The 19,691-nt window shown below is 37.6% G+C and overlaps 1 protein-coding gene across 1 annotated transcript in view; it reads left to right on the top strand.

Moving 5' to 3' along the window:
- Positions 1–457: 457 nt before the first annotated feature.
- LOC132124812 (dedicator of cytokinesis protein 4-like) overlaps positions 458–19,691 on the top strand; it is a 75,042-nt gene continuing 55,808 nt past the window's right edge. The window contains exons 1-11 of the mRNA XM_059535964.1: positions 458–583; positions 665–1,003; positions 1,115–1,300; positions 1,634–1,705; positions 3,366–3,384; positions 12,665–12,748; positions 13,855–13,895; positions 14,097–14,152; positions 15,575–15,671; positions 17,029–17,177; positions 18,605–18,689. Coding sequence (XP_059391947.1) covers positions 458–583; positions 665–1,003; positions 1,115–1,300; positions 1,634–1,705; positions 3,366–3,384; positions 12,665–12,748; positions 13,855–13,895; positions 14,097–14,152; positions 15,575–15,671; positions 17,029–17,177; positions 18,605–18,689 — 1,254 coding nt within the window. The remainder of the gene's footprint in view (positions 584–664; positions 1,004–1,114; positions 1,301–1,633; positions 1,706–3,365; positions 3,385–12,664; positions 12,749–13,854; positions 13,896–14,096; positions 14,153–15,574; positions 15,672–17,028; positions 17,178–18,604; positions 18,690–19,691) is intronic.

Below are 19,691 nucleotides of genomic sequence, written 5' to 3'. Positions count from 1 at the left end.
ACGGTGCATGGATCGGCTGTGTTCTCAGGTCCTGTGATTTGGTGTCTTTCATGTGGTTACATCATGCTCATTGGAATCAGCTGCTAATCAGTCCCCGCACCAGGTGTCTCACATTACCGTCAGCTACATATACTCACCTCATTCTCTGCTTCCTTGTCTGATAGTTGTTCCGGATGTTGGACTGTCTTGTTGGGTTGTCTTGGTCTTGTTCGTGTTGGATTGTTTATTTCGCCGTTGATCGTCACTGGATTGTATTCATCACGGGAGATTCACGCCACGTCATCACCAGCCATCAAGCCACTGCGCCACCCAGCCGAGAGATAACATCATCACCCACGGAGTTCATCATTGTCTTCACGGAGTTTGTGTTCATCGTATTTGTCGTCAATAAATATATGTTCACACTGCTTTTGCTTCCTATCACATTCATTACCATCACAGAACTATCAGACCACTTATGGAAGCAGCAGGCTCCACCCCACTCACGGCTGAGGAGGCTTTACGTTCCTACATCTCTCGGCTGGAGACCCAGGAGAGGAGCTCGGCGGATACGGGAACAGCGATCCGAGCTCTTGTGGAGCAGGTATCTGAGCTCACCCAGCGGATGCAGAACTGGCAACAACCCACTGCGCCAACCCCACCACCCATGCCGCCCGCCCACCAGGAACCATCCGGGGCTGCCCAGTCACCCGAACCCCGCCTTCCCCCACCAGAGCTTTACAGCGGTGAGCCAAACTTCTGCCGGGCTTTCCTCACTAGATGCTCCATGCACTTTTCATTGCAACCTCGCACGTTTACCAGTGAGATAAGCAAAGTGGCGTTCGCGCTCACACTGTTAACGGGGAAAGCGGCACTGTGGGGCACGGCGGTATGGGAGAACCAAGATCCGTGTTGTGCCTCGTTCTCGGAGCTCTCCGCCGAGATGAAGCGGGTGTTTGACCGCGCGGCCACTGGAAGAGAGGCCGCGCGGCGTTTGACGGATCTCAAACAGGGGGAGAGATCCGTCTCAGACTTTTCTATCGAGTTTCGCACCCTGGCGGCGGAGTGCCGATGGAACGAGGAGGCGCAGTGGGACATGTTCCTGCATGGGCTGGCTGACCGTGTCCAACGTGAGATCTACGCCCTGGATCTACCCGCTGATCTCAACGGCCTCATCGATCTGGCACTACGGGTAGACGCTCGACTCTCCCGAACCGAGCGGTGGTGTTTAACCGCCCGGTTTCCCCCTGGGGAGGGACCTCCAGTTCGAGCCAGTGGCAACGACGCGGTCGGCCCATTCCAGGATCACGAGCCCATGCAGGTGGGTCGAGCTCGGTTGACTCGGGAGGAGAGGGAGAGGCGGAGATCTCACGGCCTTTGCCTGTACTGCGGGGCGGCGGGACATTTCGCCTTTAGCTGCCCGGTAAAAGGGCCAGCCCGGCAGTAAGGAAGGGGCTACTGTCGGGTGGGATCTCCGCTATCAAGTCCTCGTTCAGATCTACCTCCACGCTCCTCCCGGTCAGGCTTAGATGGCATCGTCTGGACCTGCACTGCACTGCACTTTTGGATTCAGGGGCTGAAGGTAACTTTATGGATTCTACTTTTGCGCATCAAAATCATGTTCCCCTCCTCCCCCTCACCAGTTCTATTGCAGTCCACGCACTCAATGGTCAGACGCTTCCCACCATCACCACCATCACGCAACCCATCACTCTCACGATATCTGGTAACCACCGTGAGAGCATCTCCTTTTACATCCTGGACTCATCCCACGCACCCGTGGTCTTAGGACATCCCTGGCTCATCAAACACAACCCCCGGATTGATTGGCAGCTGAAATCGGTGTCTGAGTGGAGCATTAAATGTCATGAGTCTTGTCTTGTGTCTGCCTGTCCGTCTGTATCTGAGTCTGTGTTGCAGGAGAAGGCGGCGGATCTGTGTAACGTGCCCGCGGAGTACCTCGACCTGAAGGAAGTGTTCAGTAAGTCTCGGGCTGCTTCTCTCCCTCCTCATCGTCCCTATGACTGTGCTATAGAATTACTGCCAGGTACGTCTCCGCCTAAGGGCAAGTTATACTCACTTTCTATTCCTGAGAGAGTGGCTATGGAGAAATACATTTCTGATTCTCTAGCAGCCGGGTTCATTCGATCCTCCTCTTCTCCAGCGGGGGCGGGGTTCTTTTTTGTGGGGAAGAAAGATGGATCTCTGCGACCTTGTATTGATTACCGAGGGCTGAATAATATCACGATAAAGAATACTTATCCTTTGCCGTTGATATCTTCAGCCTTCGAGAGGTTGCAGGGAGCATCGATCTTCACTAAATTGGACTTAAGAAACGCTTATCATTTGGTTCGCATCAGGAGGGGAGATGAATGGAAGACTGCCTTTAATACCCCCAGGGGGCACTTTGAGTACTTGGTCATGCCCTTCGGCTTGTCCAACTCCCCAGGTGTCTTTCAGGCACTCGTTAATGATGTGTTGAGAGATATGGTCGATCAGTTCATATATGTCTACCTGGACGACATATTGATTTTTTCTTCTTCTCTCCAGGAACATGTTCAACACGTCAGACGAGTGCTTCAGAGGCTGTTAGAGAATGGGCTTTTTGTCAAGGCGGAGAAATGCGACTTTCATGCACAGTCTGTTCCTTTTCTAGGGTACATCGTGTCAGCCGAGGGTATGCGCATGGATCCCGAGAAGATCAAGGCTGTGGTAGATTGGCCAAGTCCAGATTCCCGTAAGGCCCTACAAAGGTTTCTGGGGTTCGCCAATTTTTACCGGCGTTTTATTCGCAATTACAGCCAACTAGCCGCGCCTCTGACTGCCTTGACCTCTCCCAGAACGGCGTTCAGGTGGTCAGACGCAGCGGAAGCTGCGTTTGCCAACCTCAAACGCCGCTTTGTTTCGGCCCCCATCCTTGTTACCCCTGATCCGTCACGTCAGTTCGTGGTAGAGGTCGACGCGTCAGAGGTGGGGGTAGGTGCGGTGCTTTCACATCGCTCACCCTCGGACGACAAGATGCATCCCTGCGCGTTTTTCTCTCATCGTTTGTCGCCAGCAGAGTCAAATTACGATATTGGTAACAGAGAGCTGTTAGCAGTCAAGCTGGCATTGGAGGAATGGCGTCATTGGTTGGAGGGGTCAGGGGTACCCTTCATGGTTTGGACCGATCATAAGAATCTAGAATACATCAGAACTGCCAAAAGACTAAACTCTAGGCAGGCTAGGTGGGCACTTTTTTTCGGACGTTTTGATTTTACACTTTCGTAGCGCCCGGGTTCCAAAAACATCAAACCCGATTCTTTATCTCGAATTTTTGACCGCTCTGATCGCCCGTCCACTCCCGAGAGTATTTTTTCTGAAACACTTATTGTTTCTACTCTCAGTTGGGAGGTCGAATCGAAGGTAAAGACAGCCTTACATGGGGTAACGCCTCCGGCCGGTTGCCCACCTAACCGTTTGTTTGTGCCAGAAAGTCTTCGGTCCGAAGTTATCCAATGGGGTCATTGTTCCAATGTGGCATGTCATCCAGGGGTAAGTCGCACCTTACATTTGGTCAAGCAAAGATTTTGGTGGCCACTCATGGCTCGTGATGTTCGCAGTTTTGTTTTGGCTTGCTCAGTTTGTGCCACTGGTAAGACTTCTAACAGACCCCCAGATGGGCTCCTACAACCGCTGCCAATCCCTTCGAGACCCTGGTCCCACATTGCGCTAGATTTTGTCACCGCCCTCCCACCCTCTCTGGGTAACACGGTAGTTTTGACCGTGGTGGACCGGTTCTCGAAGGCGGTTCATTTCATCCCCTTGCCCAAATTACCTTCAGCCAAGGAGACAGCGGTAACAGTCATTGATCACGTCTTTCGGTTACATGGCCTCCCGATAGACGTGGTCTCTGACAGAGGACCCCAGTTTGTGTCCAAATTTTGGCGAGAGTTTTGTAAACTTCTGGGGGCCACTGTTAGTCTCTCTTCGGGGTTCCATCCTCAAAGCAATGGGCAAACTGAGAGAGCCAACCAAGATTTGGAGAGAACACTACGATGTATGGTCGCTCGAAATCCTTCCTCCTGGTGTCAGCAGCTGTCGATGGTGGAGTACGCACACAATTCCTTACCAGTGTCTGCCACGGGCCTGTCCCCATTTGAATGTAGTATAGGGTACCAGCCACCTATTTTTCCCAGTCTGGAATCCGAAGTCGTGGTCCCTTCCGCTCACGCCTTCGTCCAGAGGTGCCGTCGCACATGGACCAGAGCCCGTGAGACTCTGGTCCAGGTGGGAGCGCGCACCAAGGCCAAAGCCGATCGCCACCGGTCGAGGCCTCCCGTATACGTCGTTGGTTCCAAAGTGTGGCTTTCTACCAAGAACATTCCTCTCCGATCCGTTGCTAATAAACTTGCTCCCAAATTTATTGGCCCGTTTTCTGTCACCAAGATCATTAGTCCGGTGGCAGTCCGCCTCAATCTTCCTCCAGCGTACAGGAGGATTCATCCCGTGTTCCATGTATCAAAAATTAAACCTGTATTTTTTGCTCGTATTAATCCGCCTGCCCCGGTTCCCCCACCGCCGCGGCTCGTAGACGGGGAACCAACCTATTCGGTCAATCGTATTCTGGACTCTAGACGGAGGGGACGCGGATTCCAGTACTTGGTGGACTGGGAAGGTTACGGTCCGGAGGAGAGAAGTTGGGTTCCTGCTAGAGATATATTGGATCACTCTCTTATTGATGATTTCAATCAACAGGTACAGGAGGCTGGGAACGTCAGGGGACGTTCCTAAGAGAGGGGGTACTGTCACGGTGCATGGATCGGCTGTGTTCTCAGGTCCTGTGATTTGGTGTCTTTCATGTGGTTACATCATGCTCATTGGAATCAGCTGCTAATCAGTCCCCGCACCAGGTGTCTCACATTACCGTCAGCTACATATACTCACCTCATTCTCTCCTTCCTTGTCTGATAGTTGTTCCGGATGTTGGACTGTCTTGTTGGGTTGTCTTGGTCTTGTTCGTGTTGGATTGTTTATTTCGCCGTTGATCGTCACTGGATTGTATTCATCACGGGAGATTCACGCCACGTCATCACCAGCCATCAAGCCACTGCGCCACCCAGCCGAGAGATAACATCATCACCCACGGAGTTCATCATTGTCTTCACGGAGTTTGTGTTCATCGTATTTGTCGTCAATAAATATATGTTCACACTGCTTTTGCTTCCTATCACATTCATTACCATCACATAAAGTCGTCGTTTTTGCTATTTTTGGACCAAAATGTATTTTCGATGCTTCAAAAAATTCTAACTGACCCTCTGATGTCACATGAACTACTTTGATGATGTTTTTCTTACCTTTCTGGACATGGACAGTATACCGTACACACAGCTTCAATGGAGGGACTGAGAGCTCTCGGACTAAATCTAAAATATCTTAAACTGTGTTCCAAAGATAAACGGAGGTCTTACAGGTTTGAAACAACATGAGGGGAAGTTATTAATTACATAATTTTGCTATCTGGGTGAACTAACCCTTTAACTTCCACATGTAACTGCTTCATAGCAGGTTCATGTTCCTGTTGCTTTCTGTTGCTAATCATGTTAATCAAACAACAAAACACAGAGAGAAAAATCCCTTTTGTAGCTTTAACAGATTTATTAGATTTAATTTATACAGTGAAGTCTATGCAGTGTTATTTTACATTTGATTATTCAATTTCTGACCTGAATACTATTAGACTTACCTGAAAAATATAAAGCACTGTTTATTTCATTTGTATCATTGTTCTGCTATATTTATCTTGTAATTTGTTTATATTCTATGCTAATTTGCTCACCTACAAAATCACCCCAATCATTGATAAGGCCTATATTTTTTTTTCAAATATAACTATTCAAGTCATCTTGTTTTTTTTCATATCACAATATATATAACAGAAAAACAAAATATCGCAATGTGAGTTTTTCCAATATCGTGCAACTCTAGTTGAATGCAATGCTATTAAATTATCTCATGTCTCATTCACCAGTGAGAAAACATTATAGTAGTGCATAGTGCTAATAATACAATAATAACGCTGCCTTTTCTCACTCGGTCTGCAATAGCGTAATGGAGCGTGCTGATGACGTATCCTGTCTGCATGATCTGGGTGTGTGGAGGTATCCAAATACATATGTTGACAGGCAGGTAGGACAGCCTATCATAGCTCTCACACCAAGGAATATGATTGGACGAACATTTTATGGTCCTTTACCTTTCACAAATGATATAAAACCACATAAATACATATATACCATTTAACTTAATGATTGCTATCGGGATGTGAAGAGACTTCCAACATGAATAACAAAAAACCTTTTTGCACCAAATTACCTACCCTGCCTTTAATAAAAGTTCAGATTGTCACATTTGTAATCACGACTTTGTGATGATGTTCACGTGCGCTCAACTTATAAATATGATCTTTCCAACTTGCCTTGAACACACCAATATTGGCTAGAGAGAGTTGGATTTAAACTTACATCGCCTGCATGAGCACCGTGACTCAACGTGTCGGACATTTTTTTTGCTGAAATCAAGTGTCAAGTGACAATTCTATCCTGAAAGCGTTGATCAGATTGATGGCGCAAGGTGATAACGCAGTACTGTAATGTGTTACATGCTCTTGGCTTTCTCGGACTGTCAAGTACAGTTTCTCTGTCTTCTGTAACATTAGAACAATTCCCAAACAATTCCCAAAAGTGAGTTTGCTGTGTGTTTTCAACCATTTTCCTCCAGTTCTTTCTCTCCGTCTCAGTTGTTCTCTCTCTGGGCATTCTGGTAATAACGGCCGTCCTGTGCTCCGTGGAGAATAGCTACAAGACATTCCCATCTGAGTGCCACGCTTCACTAATAAACACAGACTACAAACACATTTAGGCTCAATTCAGTTAGCAGAAAATCATCTGAGAATTCTTTCTTATAGAATTTTGAAACTGTGAAGTAGTACTATTGATTCATGAAATATTTATTCACTTACCTTTCTTCACTTAAATAATGACTCTTTGCAAACAGGTTTCCAGAACACTTACCCTGCCTGTCATTGGTCTGACAAACAGAAAGCTACGCCCCCAACTCACGTGATTGGTTGAGCCACTGTTGCTATGTCAGGATGGTCTGATTCTTAAACAAATAGCAATGTTTTGATAGTGCCTCAGTGCCTCATTTTGCACTTTTGTGGGGGAAAAGTTACTGTTATCAAAGAGCCTTTGTCAAAAAGGCAAATTTGATTTCTGACAGAAATAATTTGTTAATCTAAATGTTCTTTGTGCATCATAAAGGCCTGTATTTATTGTAAGGTAGATGTCTTTATGGGGATGGCGTTTGTTATTTTAGAACCAATGTAGGACCTTCGCTGTTTTATATGCAAATAAAGTGTTAATATAGAAAGATGTTGCACTCTGGGAGTGAACAGAACAAAGCCAAATATGTGAGAGATGTAATATCAAAAATAATGTTCTCATTAGTGCACACGAGGGCTGAGTCTGGGAATGATTACACATCAAATGAGAAAACACACTGCTGGTGTACCTCTGGTGCTTGATTTTTATTAAAGTTGTTTGTTTTGGAGACTCGCTGAGCCATGTTCAGCCAATATATTGAACTTGTGTCTCTGCTAATGCGTGGTGTGATTAAATGAACCAAACGCTTTATCAGCATCTTGTATTCTAAGCGTAAAAAGCCTATATCATATTTGCTCCAATAATAATGTCGAACTGTTTTATTTAAAAAAATTGATTTTTTTGATTTATATTTTTCATGTGTCAGGTTTAAATCCCATGAAATACTTGATGAATGTTGATTTCTTTTTTGTTTGTTTACATATTTCCTATTGAAATATGAACCATGATTTGTCAGTGAGAAAATATGTTGAATGCAATGAATGCAGCATCTGTATTGACTGAAGTTTTATACATATATTTATTTTCATTTACATAAAACCAAGTTGCTTGTTTTTATTCATCCTGTTTAGTTAAAAAAAAATATTTCTGAATTTTATGTAGAAATGGTACTTTGCCATCTTGAAACAAACCTGAAACAAAAACCTCAACCAAAAAATACGTTTTCGTTACTTGAAATAACGTTAACATAATTTGTTGTTTTTATCTAGTTGACAAGGCAGCATTTCTCATTTCACTTTATGGTTTTTTAACTTTTCAACTTTATGAAACGTAAAAAAAAAAAAAGGAATAAAAATGTACTTAATATATGCAAAAAACCTATATTACTAAAACTAAAATTTAAATGAAAACAGATATTCTAAAAATCTTTTTTTAAATATTAATAAAAAATAAGTGTAAGTGTAAGTGTGTGATACTAAAACAACACTGTTATAGCTGTGTGGAGTAATTATAAATGCATATACAAGTAGAATTTATAAATGATGAAGTAACAAACAACAATAATAATTTAATCATTTATGATTAAAAAATAAGAATTATGATAATAACACATTGATTGCAAAAAAATTCCAACTGCTGCTACTAATTATTATTGTTAATTGTATTATTTAATCATTTAGCTATCAATTCTAATTATATCTGCATATGTATGTTTAATCATTGTTTTTAAATTCAAATTCCAAAAGTAACAATCATATAATCAAAAATGTTATAAAACACCTGAAATATTTGTGATTTATTTTGCTTACAAAAAAATTCCCCGCAATTTTACTTTTGAATGGTCGTCATTGGAGAACCAGGGATAATCCCAGATGTTTCCATACAAACCTCCCTCCCATTAGCAATCTAAGTGTTGTGTTGGGATCTCTGTGTATCAGCAGTATGTCTGTTCACACTCTGCCTCCGGCTGGTATCATCCTCTCTAGAGCCTGACTCAATACAACATTACAGCTAGCGTCAAAAAGCAATATGAAGAGAGGTTAGTGAGCACTCCCATCCATCACCCTGACACACAGACAGATATCAGCGAGCTCTGACTGTCTACAGAGGATTCTGCCGTGGTTTAATGCCCTGACATCAGCCATTTACTGTCTCTGGTAACACTGATAAATGACATTTGCAGTGAATACATTAGTACATGTAAATATAGTAAGTAATAATGGTTTTAAAAATACAGTATAAGTGTTTTGTGGAAAGTTGTATTGCATCAGATCTGTAGGATTCACAGCTGTTCTTTCTATGAGGACTGCAGGTGCAAGTGTTCTGGAGTCAGTTGATGGTACCTTCAGTTGCCGAATCAGATCGGATCTGTGTTTTTCAGGCGAACATAGGTGAGATCTTGTGAGAATGACAGTCGTGGAAGCATCAAACTATTCAGTTATTTTATGCATCATGTGATTGTATTATAACAAAAGTGTGCATTTGAATTCACAACATCCATTCAAGTTACATTTCACCTGTATAACTGTATAACAGTAAATCATTTGTAGTAGTTTTTGCAAAGAAAATATTACATTAAAATAGAAAAATATTTATATATAAATATCATGTAAACTATATATATATATATATATATATGTAAAATAAAATTATTAATGTTATATACGTTACATTTTAATATAATTTTTTAGTTATTATTATAAGTGTAAAAAGCTAAATTATTTGTCTTTTTTTGCAAAGAAAATTCAAATTCAAATGGACATAATATATTCATATATAATTAGGTTATGTACTTTTACATATAATTATTTGTATATATTTATTATACATGGAATATTTATATGTTGATATTTTTTATGAAAAAATATTTTGAAAAATGCAAGATATGCTTAAAAATATATTTTTCTGTAATGTAGCTATGAAAATACTATGATATGATATGATCAGATATGCTAGTTATTTTTATGTTATGGTTGATAATCAATAGGTAATTGATATTAAAATGTAAAAAATTTTGTAAATATAAAAAAATAATTAATTAATTAATTAAGTGGATTTAGGCATCACAACATTTTAAAGTACAGTATGAAAAAATAAATATTATTTTCGAGATTATACTCAACCGCATTTTAAATAAAAAATTAAGTACATTTTAGTTAAAAATAAAATAAAAATTAATAAATAAAACAAAGTCATTTGTTTAAAGTGCTATAAGTAAATTTAGCATTAACACAACATTCTAATGTGCACTATGAAAAACTAAATATTATTTTGAGATTTTACTCAAGAGCATTTTAAAATTATTAGTGTTTTTAAATGTTTACTTTAAGTGATCATAAGATGACAGCACATGTAATTTAAATGTAAATAAGCACTGACTCAAATATACAATACTGTTTTTGATTTAAAAAATCTATAATATCGGTGATAACTGACCACATTAATATTATGCATATTTGACTAAATATAAGTATTATGAATACACAGGCTAGAAAGCTTTATACAATTGTTACACATTGTTCTTAGAGTTCATACCACCATAACTTGATGAAAACTGATTTCTGTGGGTCACCTTTGAGCACAGCAGAGGGACTGTGCCAACACATCAACCGGAGTGATGCAATGAGCAGCCGCTCAATCCATCACGACCTGTTTCCCAAACATACCCAACTCAAAAATGTGCGATGTGTGATATTCTTCATATCCACAGAGATTTAGAAGCTGAACATGCATAATTTTAGGCAGTCTATAAATGTGGCCACATTAATGAATGCTACCTTAACCTTTCTAAATCGCTTCGATGTGTAATAGCAGCTGTATTACTGCAGAAGCAACCGACTGAACCTTCCTGCACTGTGACGTGTAGACAGGCTCATCGTTATAGGGGTCTGGACGGCTCTTTGCACCTGGTCAGGGTTATGCGAGACGGGCCTCTGGCTGCTCTGTCTCGCTGCCAAACAGCAGTGTGTGTCCACAGCGCTTACAGCAGGACCGTGGGAAAGCGTTTAGCACAAGTGCACAGCTCAGACGGGTTTGCCCGCCCTGCTACAACAGAGCTTTTGTCACTCCCGTTGGCAGTGGCTGAGGTTCAAATAGGTTTAATAAAATGTAGATTTGTAATAAAATGTAATATTTGACTCTGTGAACTGTGCATTTCCTGAAGACAATGTGACTGCTGTTTGCTCATAATATTAATTGCTGAGATGCTGAGGTGTTATGGGTGGATGTCAGGGTGTTGCTATGTGGTCACTAAGTGAAGATCAAATTGTCATTGTTTTTTTTGTGTGTTAATCGCTCAAGCTGGTTCAGAAAATAATCAGATTAATTAGCTTCATCAGAATCAAAATAAATATTAAAAATCATTAATCCAGTAATCACCAGGACTGTCCTTGACTAAGGATTTTTTTTTTTAAGCATTAGTCGACTAATCGCACATTTATTAATAAACCATTTAAATCTTTATAATGAGCCTTTAATTGCCTTCATAGCCTAATAAGTGCTCAAGCACTTTTTTTTTACATAACATACGTGTTTGTACTCTGTATATTTATTATGTATGTATAAAAAGCAAACACATACAGCATATATTTTGAAAATAATTACTTGTAGTTATAAGTGTATATATATATATATATATATATATATATATATATATATATATATATATATTCATATCATTTATATTATATATAAATATTTTTAAAATTTAAAATATTTAAAATATAAACGTTTCACATTTTTATTACACAAGTCTGTGATACCAGGATGACATAATTAAACAATTGTAAACCATTTTGAATCAAGTTTTTATATTTTATTACCTAAACAAACACAAACGACTGACCAATCAGAATCAAGTATTTCACAGAGCCGTGTCATAACTGTAATTACCTGTTCTAAAATGGTCGTTAATTCATGGAAAGATTATTTTGATCAATGTAATGTTAATAGTAATTAAAATAATAATTTGTTAAATGGCTATAATTACCCATTTTATCCATAGAAATCACACAAATAGAAATCACACAAAATATCCTTTAATAAAAAAGATAATGATGATGTTAACCTTGATCATACTTGGTATCTGATTGGAAAGCTTGCTTGCAGTGTCTCTGCTGGATTCAGGCCGGATGCTGTGTGTTTGTTTCAGCATGTATTAATGCACATCACTGACAGGCAGCGAGCTCAGCAACACATCCCGTCTTTAAAAGCTGACACGGCTGTTTCGGCAGCCTGCTTAACCTCTGAGCAGTGTCAAATCTCTGGTGGGTTTGGTTTATGCACATGATTATTTATTTCTTTCCATGTCAGAATATTTCCTAACCCACTTGATATGCAAATGAGCACTCCAAATTAACATATTTGTGCATAAAGAATCTAGGCGTATGAATGCAAAAAGTAGTTGATGGGTTGAGCCTGTGTGCTCCTGTGTGGAGAGATCTTGTACTTGCTATGTAACTTATGCTTAGGGATGTGACTCAGGGTTTATTTAGGAAAGCAGTGAGATAATGTTACAAGTGCAGATCTAAGCATAGTGTGGTTTATTTTTTTAGGGAATGTGTGGAACGCTGGGTTGTGTGTTATTTAGAAGTGAATTGAGAATGACTTTAAAAACCCTGTTCCTGAATTCAGAGTCAATATTGAACATAATGTTGATATTATTTCACCCACTGGGCCGAACTAAAGATGATTTCCATCTCTTCCATGCAAAGTTTTGAGAAGACAGATGGTTTTGTCTCATTGTGGTCTGTCAGAGCTGTTACTTTACTCAGGAGTCACACTTTTTTTTTTACTTACTGTTTGCTTTTTTTCCCCTTCAGTGCTGGCCAATTTTCGAGGAATGGTTCAGCATGGACTTCCGCTGGAGATCGGTGACACGGTGCAGATTTTGGAGAAATGTGAAGGTAGTTGTTGTTGTTCTCTTTAGAGCTGCATAAACTCAGCTCTGGAGACTGATTCTGTTGAATTTAGTTTTTGAGATGCAGTCAGTCGGTTGTAGATAATAACATAGTGTTTTTCTTTATGACTTCATAAAATTTAATTCTTACTATTTTAACATTGTTTACATCTTTTTGGGTAATGTTTGGGTGTTTCTTCAACTAGAAGACACTGCTGCAAAAAAAGCCACTGACATTTTTTTTTTTGTCAAAATACTTTATCCCTTAACCTGTGAGAAACCTTTTTTCCCTTTATAATATACATTTTATATATATTTAATTGATATATATTTTTAGATATTTCCCTATATATATTTATTTTTATTTTTTTATTTTTTTATAAAGTTAAAGAGTATTAACAAAAATATAATTTATAATTTACTATATATCTTTCTTGCCATAAAATACCCACAAAAGCTGGCATGGCAATAAAAGCCCACATGTTATATATGTTTTGTTTATATTAAATTATAGCTGTCCATCCAAAATAAAAGTCTTTTTATAATATATGTATGTGTACTGTGTATATTTATTATGTATGTATAAATAAATACACACACATACAGTATATATTTTGAAAATATTTACATCTTTATTTATATTCATATAATTTATATTCTACATAAATAAATTTAATATATGAACATAACATATTTTTCTGAAATGTATACATACTGTACATGTATGTCTTTATATATACATGTACATAATAAATATACACAGTACACACACATGCATTATGCTAACAAAAACGTTTATTTTTCATTTGACAGCACTATATTAAATTTTACATATTTTTATTTGATTTGTTTATATGTAATGTTTAATCATTTTTATTGTATAAAAATACATGTACAAATACAGCTCTCATAAACCGCTCTTTTCACACTGATCACTAGTATTTATTTTCTAGAATTCCACAGGGTCAAAGTGTCCATAGTTGAAGAAACACTCTGTGAAACCAGTTCATTTTTGTATTACACACTTAAAGTTGAAACAGAAATGTTTAATACGCTTTGCATTCTGCTGTTGAAATATGAAAATGAGAGTTTATTATAAAAATCATTTTGCAGGATGGTACAGAGGATTCATCACAAAGAATCCAAATGTAAAGGTGAGAACAATCTTAATTTTACTTTACGTTTGACTCCGTAAATGTGCAAAAAATTCAATGATTTCTATATTTCTGTCAGTTTTTTTCTGTTTATCTGTATTTTCGTCCTCTTCTTTGACTTTGATAGTGCATGTCCATTTACGCTTGTGTGTTTACATGCAGTAATTGGCTCATTAAATAACTTTTCCTTGTCTCTCCCAGGGAATATTCCCAAGCTCCTATATTCACCTCAAGAATGCCCACGTCAAGAACAAAGGGTACGAGTCCATGAAAAAAACTGTATATTTACATATCTGTATCAATTAGGGCTGGGACAACGCGACAACAAAAAATACGTCAACGCAAAATATGCGCATCGATTCGTCGACCTGTTTTTATTTCTCTAAAAAACGTTTGCAAAACGTTTGCCTTATGTGCGCTGAATATACGCGATGGCCGGATCAACATTCTGTCCAACGTTATATAACCAATCCAGGGGTTTTTCTGCATTGATCTTTTTTTTTGGCGGCTGTCAAAGCCTTATTTGACGGTGAGTGACAGTGACAGAGCGCATACGAGAGAGAGCCCCGGCTGCGCGCGCACTCACAGTCTTCAAACAACACGAGCGCTTCTTGCTCTCTCTCTCCCTCGTGCATATTAATCAAAATCATTAAACACGATAGAAAAAGGGCGAAACACCCAAGTTTCACGCGTGCTCGCGCACTCACAGTCTTCAAACTACACGAGCGCTGTCTTGGTCTCTCTCTCTCTATCTCTCTCTCGCTCTCGCTCTCTCTCTCTCCCTCGTGCATATTAACCAAAATCATTAGACACGATAGAAAAAAGGCGGAACGCCAAAGTTTCACGTGGAGCATTCTGAGATTTTTTTTTTCTCCATGACAGGCTTCTGGCTCCCACTGTTAATTTTTATTTTTTGAAAATCACTCTCTGTATTAGCTTAAAGCCCTAAAGTTTACATTGGTTACTGTATTCTTTCAATTGCTCTAAACAAGTATTTTGGGTGAACTTTTTTATTGAATGCTAGACATCAAGTTGTTGTAATTTTCATCTGAAAGAACTTCTTTTTTCAGTAAGCTAGACCCTATGTGTTCAGTAAGCTTGTTTCAGTAAGCTATGTGTTTTCAAGGCTTCAAGGTTTTATTGAATGCTATCTCTATACAAGTGCAAAGTAATGCATTCTTAGTCAGACTTTTATTTTGTAATTTGAAGAGCAATAAACATATATTGCAATGTTAAGGAATTGATGTTTTTTTCATTCAGATATGTAAATCAACATGTATAAATTGTTAGTAGTCAATTAATGGGGAGATAATCAAAATCAAATCGGTCTGAAAAAATTATTCATTAAATTAAACGATGCATCGAAAAAATAATCGCTAGATTAATCGTTTAAAAAATAATCGTTTATCCCAGCCCTAGTATCAATTAAAAACATAAATCAAAAATTTCTTAAATGTTATTGCATTATGCAATGAATAATATATCAATCTAAAATGACACGTCTGCTCTATTGAAGTGACAGGAGCCTTCACTATCCCACAAGCCATTGCAAGTGTATTTGCGGACACGTCCTTATGAGTCAGTGTTACTCCTCAGGGTCATGTGAGGTTGCTGCTCTCCACCCTGGACTCATTCAGATGTGTGTGTGTGATTGTGTGCTTGTGTGTCTTGGCCTGCAGGCAGTTTGAGACGGTCATTCCCACCGAGGACTCGGTCATTACAGAGATAACTATGACCTTGAGAGACTGGGGCAGCATGTGGAAACAGCTCTACATGGTAAATATCACTCATTGTACTGTGCTGAACAAATGCAGTTGCTTTAACTGTGGACATTTCATTTGTAAGTTCCTATTTTTATTATTAGTCTTGTTAGTGATACGTGAACTATTCAGAAATAAATATTTTCACATTCCAAGCTCATTAAAAACCTAGAAGTATGATTTTTTTATATTTTATTTAATGTTATATGAATATTTAAAATGTGGTCTTTATTTGATTTGATATATTTGATTGTGCTAAAGTGGAACTATTGAAAGTGTACTTTAGGTACACTTTAAATATCTTTAAAGACCGATATTATTCAAAGAGCATACAGTCTTCATCAATGGAGAGATTAAAACACATTTTAGACTTAATATTAAGAAATTAAGTTACAAGTAATACTCCAAATAAAGTTTAATTATATTTTTCCATCAGCAGATCTCAAGCGTTATAATGTCAGTAAATATGTTAATAGATTTGAACTATGCTTAATAGACATAAATGTATTTTACATATATTACTTTTTAACTAGGGATGTTTTTTATTACTTATCTGGTAATTACAAAAATAAATCTTTCAGTTTAAAATTGTCTGGGAACCTGTATTTGCCCAAACTGTACTTTGCATTATTTCTTAAAACTAAATAAATAACTAAATATTACCTCTTAAAAGATCTTTTTTTTTTTTTAAGAAATTCATATTTTTATTCATCAAGGATACATTAAATTGATCAAAACTGACAGTAATTTAGAATGTTACAAAACATTTGAAATAAAAAGATGTCTTGAACTTCTATTCGTCAAAGAATACTGAAAAAATTATGTAGATAGATGGATGATAGATCAAATAAAATTGTGTTTATTTATTAGATACAAAAATATGTAAATATATAAACATAAAATAAAATATATAAAATTACATATTAATAAGATAGATAGATAGATAGATAGATAGATAGATAGATAGATAGATAGATAAAACACACAATATTTAAAATTATGTATTAATTAGAAAAAAAAAGAAAAAAAATGTGTATTGATGTACATGACAGTTACTAAAATGTTGTTGTTTTTTTCTCTCTTTGTTTCATGTTTCTTGTGTGCAATCTTATATTGTGATTTGTTTTAACCATTGCATTGTAAAAAAAATAATAATAATAAAGTTACCAGGCAACTGGCCAGTAATTTAGTTTCATTTACCCAAAGACAAGTTGTATTCATTTAGAGCTTGGCATGTATTAATTAATAAGATGTAGTCTGAAAACTGTTTCTGCCGAAACTGTGCCAACTATATCATTTTCTTAAACTCATTTAATTAAAAAGGTGAACACACTTTCTCTGTCACCCGCTCATGTTTTTTCTTTGTCTCTCAGAGGAACGAAGGGGATCTTTTTCACAGACTGTGGCATGTGATGAATGAGATTCTGGAGCTGCGACAGCAGGTTCTGGTGGGCCACCTCACTCATGACCGCTTGAGTGACATCAAACAGCACATCACGGCACGGCTGGACTGGGGAAACGAGTGAGTTACACAGTCACACACCACAAATACAAACACTGTCATTGTCAGGATGGGGTTTGTATTCTGTATGGGTTGTGTGACAGCTTCAAAGCCTTGCAGAACCATTCAGTTTGATTCATTTATGCCATTAGAGTTTGGCTTTCCTGTCTTTGCCACACTGTCTATTTTTTCAGTGATTTTCAGTGAATGTGTTGTGCAGTACACATAAAAACAGTGGGTGGAACGCCGTGGTGGGGTCAGCGATGATGAACTGCCGGCAAATGCTGGCCAATCTGTCAGCCATGCACTTGAAAGCATATATATATGTGGTTTTTCTCTAAAAACATAAATCGCAGATGGTAATAACGAGTGGGACGTGTTACGTATGGTTTTTTGGTGTCTTTCAGTACATAGTCGTTTTTTGGAGGGTTACAATGAAATGGATTCTTCTCACATTTGATTCATGCTTTGTGAAGGTGAAAATAACTTGGGTTATTGTTGTGTGTAGCAACCTATGATTTCCGTAATATGAAAAATATGGGCAGAATCATGGAATCCGGTCATAAAAATGGAATGTGCTTTATAAAGTGCAAGGTCACAGAATTTGACAAAATTTGGATGAATTAAACAAACGTGGAGGTGATATTTATGTGATATTTTAAGGGAAATCATACAAAATCCAACTATTTTACAGCCGTGTTTCGATTTAAAGCCTCTGTTGCGCAGCACTTTATTTGCCAAAAGATGAATTAACAAAAATATATGTGTATATTGTACATATTGTGCAACACAGAATTTCTGAAAAAATTAAAATTTCATTAACTATCCTTTATTAAATTTTTTTATAAATTATTACATTGTGGAAGTTTTATGGATTCAGTTGATCAGACATGCTTTTTCATTAATTAATTAATCATAAATAAAACCATTAAAACTGAATTAAAAATAAAAATCTAAACAGAAAAAAAATCATATTTCCTAGTGCCTGATGTTTATTACAACCAAGACAAAAGCTGTTGATTACAAAATAATTACATAATTTGTAAAATCAAATAATAAACCAAAATCTGTGTTTATGGCACTTTTTTTTTCAATAATGATTTATGTGTTCAGTTGCAAATAATTAATTTAATATGATGTAATATAATAAATAATTACAGATAGGGTTGTCGCAATACTTTACTTATTTGTTATGCATTTATTATTTATATAGTTCATATATTTGATAATAAAAAGGTCAATATTGTGTATATTTTTTATATAAAATATATATGTGTCTATGAAATAAAAACAATGTGTCAATAGCAAATCTGTATTTTTATATGTTGTTGTGTAAATCAGAGAATAGTGCTAAAATAAAACAAAATGGAATATGCTACATTATAATAATCATGGAGGGATTTGATGGGTAGAATCAAAATGTGTTTATGTGTTTATGTGTGTGACAGGCAGCTAGGTTTGGATCTGGTCCCCAGGAGGGACTTCAGCATGGTGGACCCCGATGAAATCAGCATCACAGAGCTGTATCGGCTGGTGGGTAGTCATACATTCACGCTCACGTACACGTACACGCGCACACACACACACACACACATTCCCATTACCCATGAGTCACTGCACCTCCCTCATCTGCCACCCATATTCTTTGCTGTGTTACTATGGCAACTGCAGCTCGACCTGACGCCAAAGCTTTCTCTCGAGTGCTTCGTCCTCTTTTTTTAACAAAGAGACACACACACACACACACACATACCTCCAGTCGCCTGTGTATAGGGAAATGATAGTAATTAAGGACAAGAGAGAAATGCTAAATGGCGCATTAACAGGCTGTTTGCAAACTGCAGAGACACTTCACAGATGCAGTTTCCTGCCCTTATAATTTGGAATACATGCATCATCATTGCCGCAATTGGTTCATATCTCCCAAAGCCACAACATGCCTGTGTACAGATCTCTGCAATATAATATCTGTTACAAAACCTAGTTAGCCGCCTACTGCCGACATAAGCAGCTGCCTGCTGAGGGAACATTCCGACTGACAGAACATTTTATGTTATATTATTTTATTATTTTTTATTTTGTTATTTAATTTTATATTTTATTGTTTGTGTGAATTTTTTTTTACTTTTTATTATTATTTTATTGTTTTAAATACTTATCTATGAATTAGTCTTGATGTTTTAAATAGACAGTTTTTTTATTAACTATAATATAGTCATAAAATATTTTTATTTATTTATTTTATAATTAACCTTTATTTTTTTATCTATACTACTTTTTTATCTACAATTAACTATTTTTATCTATACTTCTCAGTACTGAATGAATAATAGTATAAAAATATTTAAAAAAAAATCATTGATAATTGCTATGGAATTGCATTCTTTGCAAAGGAAACATAGATTTCTGCATTAGAATTCAGTTAGAAGAAAAGGATCTTCATAGGCTGCATTATGAAGCAAAGCTTTTATCAGGAAAGCATCTGTAATGTCTTAAAATTCTGCCTAGCTCAATAGATTTTTAAAAGAGAGCTAG

The sequence above is a fragment of the Carassius carassius genome, chromosome 43, assembly GCF_963082965.1.
Source record: "Carassius carassius chromosome 43, fCarCar2.1, whole genome shotgun sequence".
Classification (NCBI taxonomy): Eukaryota; Metazoa; Chordata; class Actinopteri; order Cypriniformes; family Cyprinidae; genus Carassius; species Carassius carassius.
Note: the sequence above shows the minus strand (reverse complement) of the source record. Positions and strands in the feature narration are given on the sequence as shown.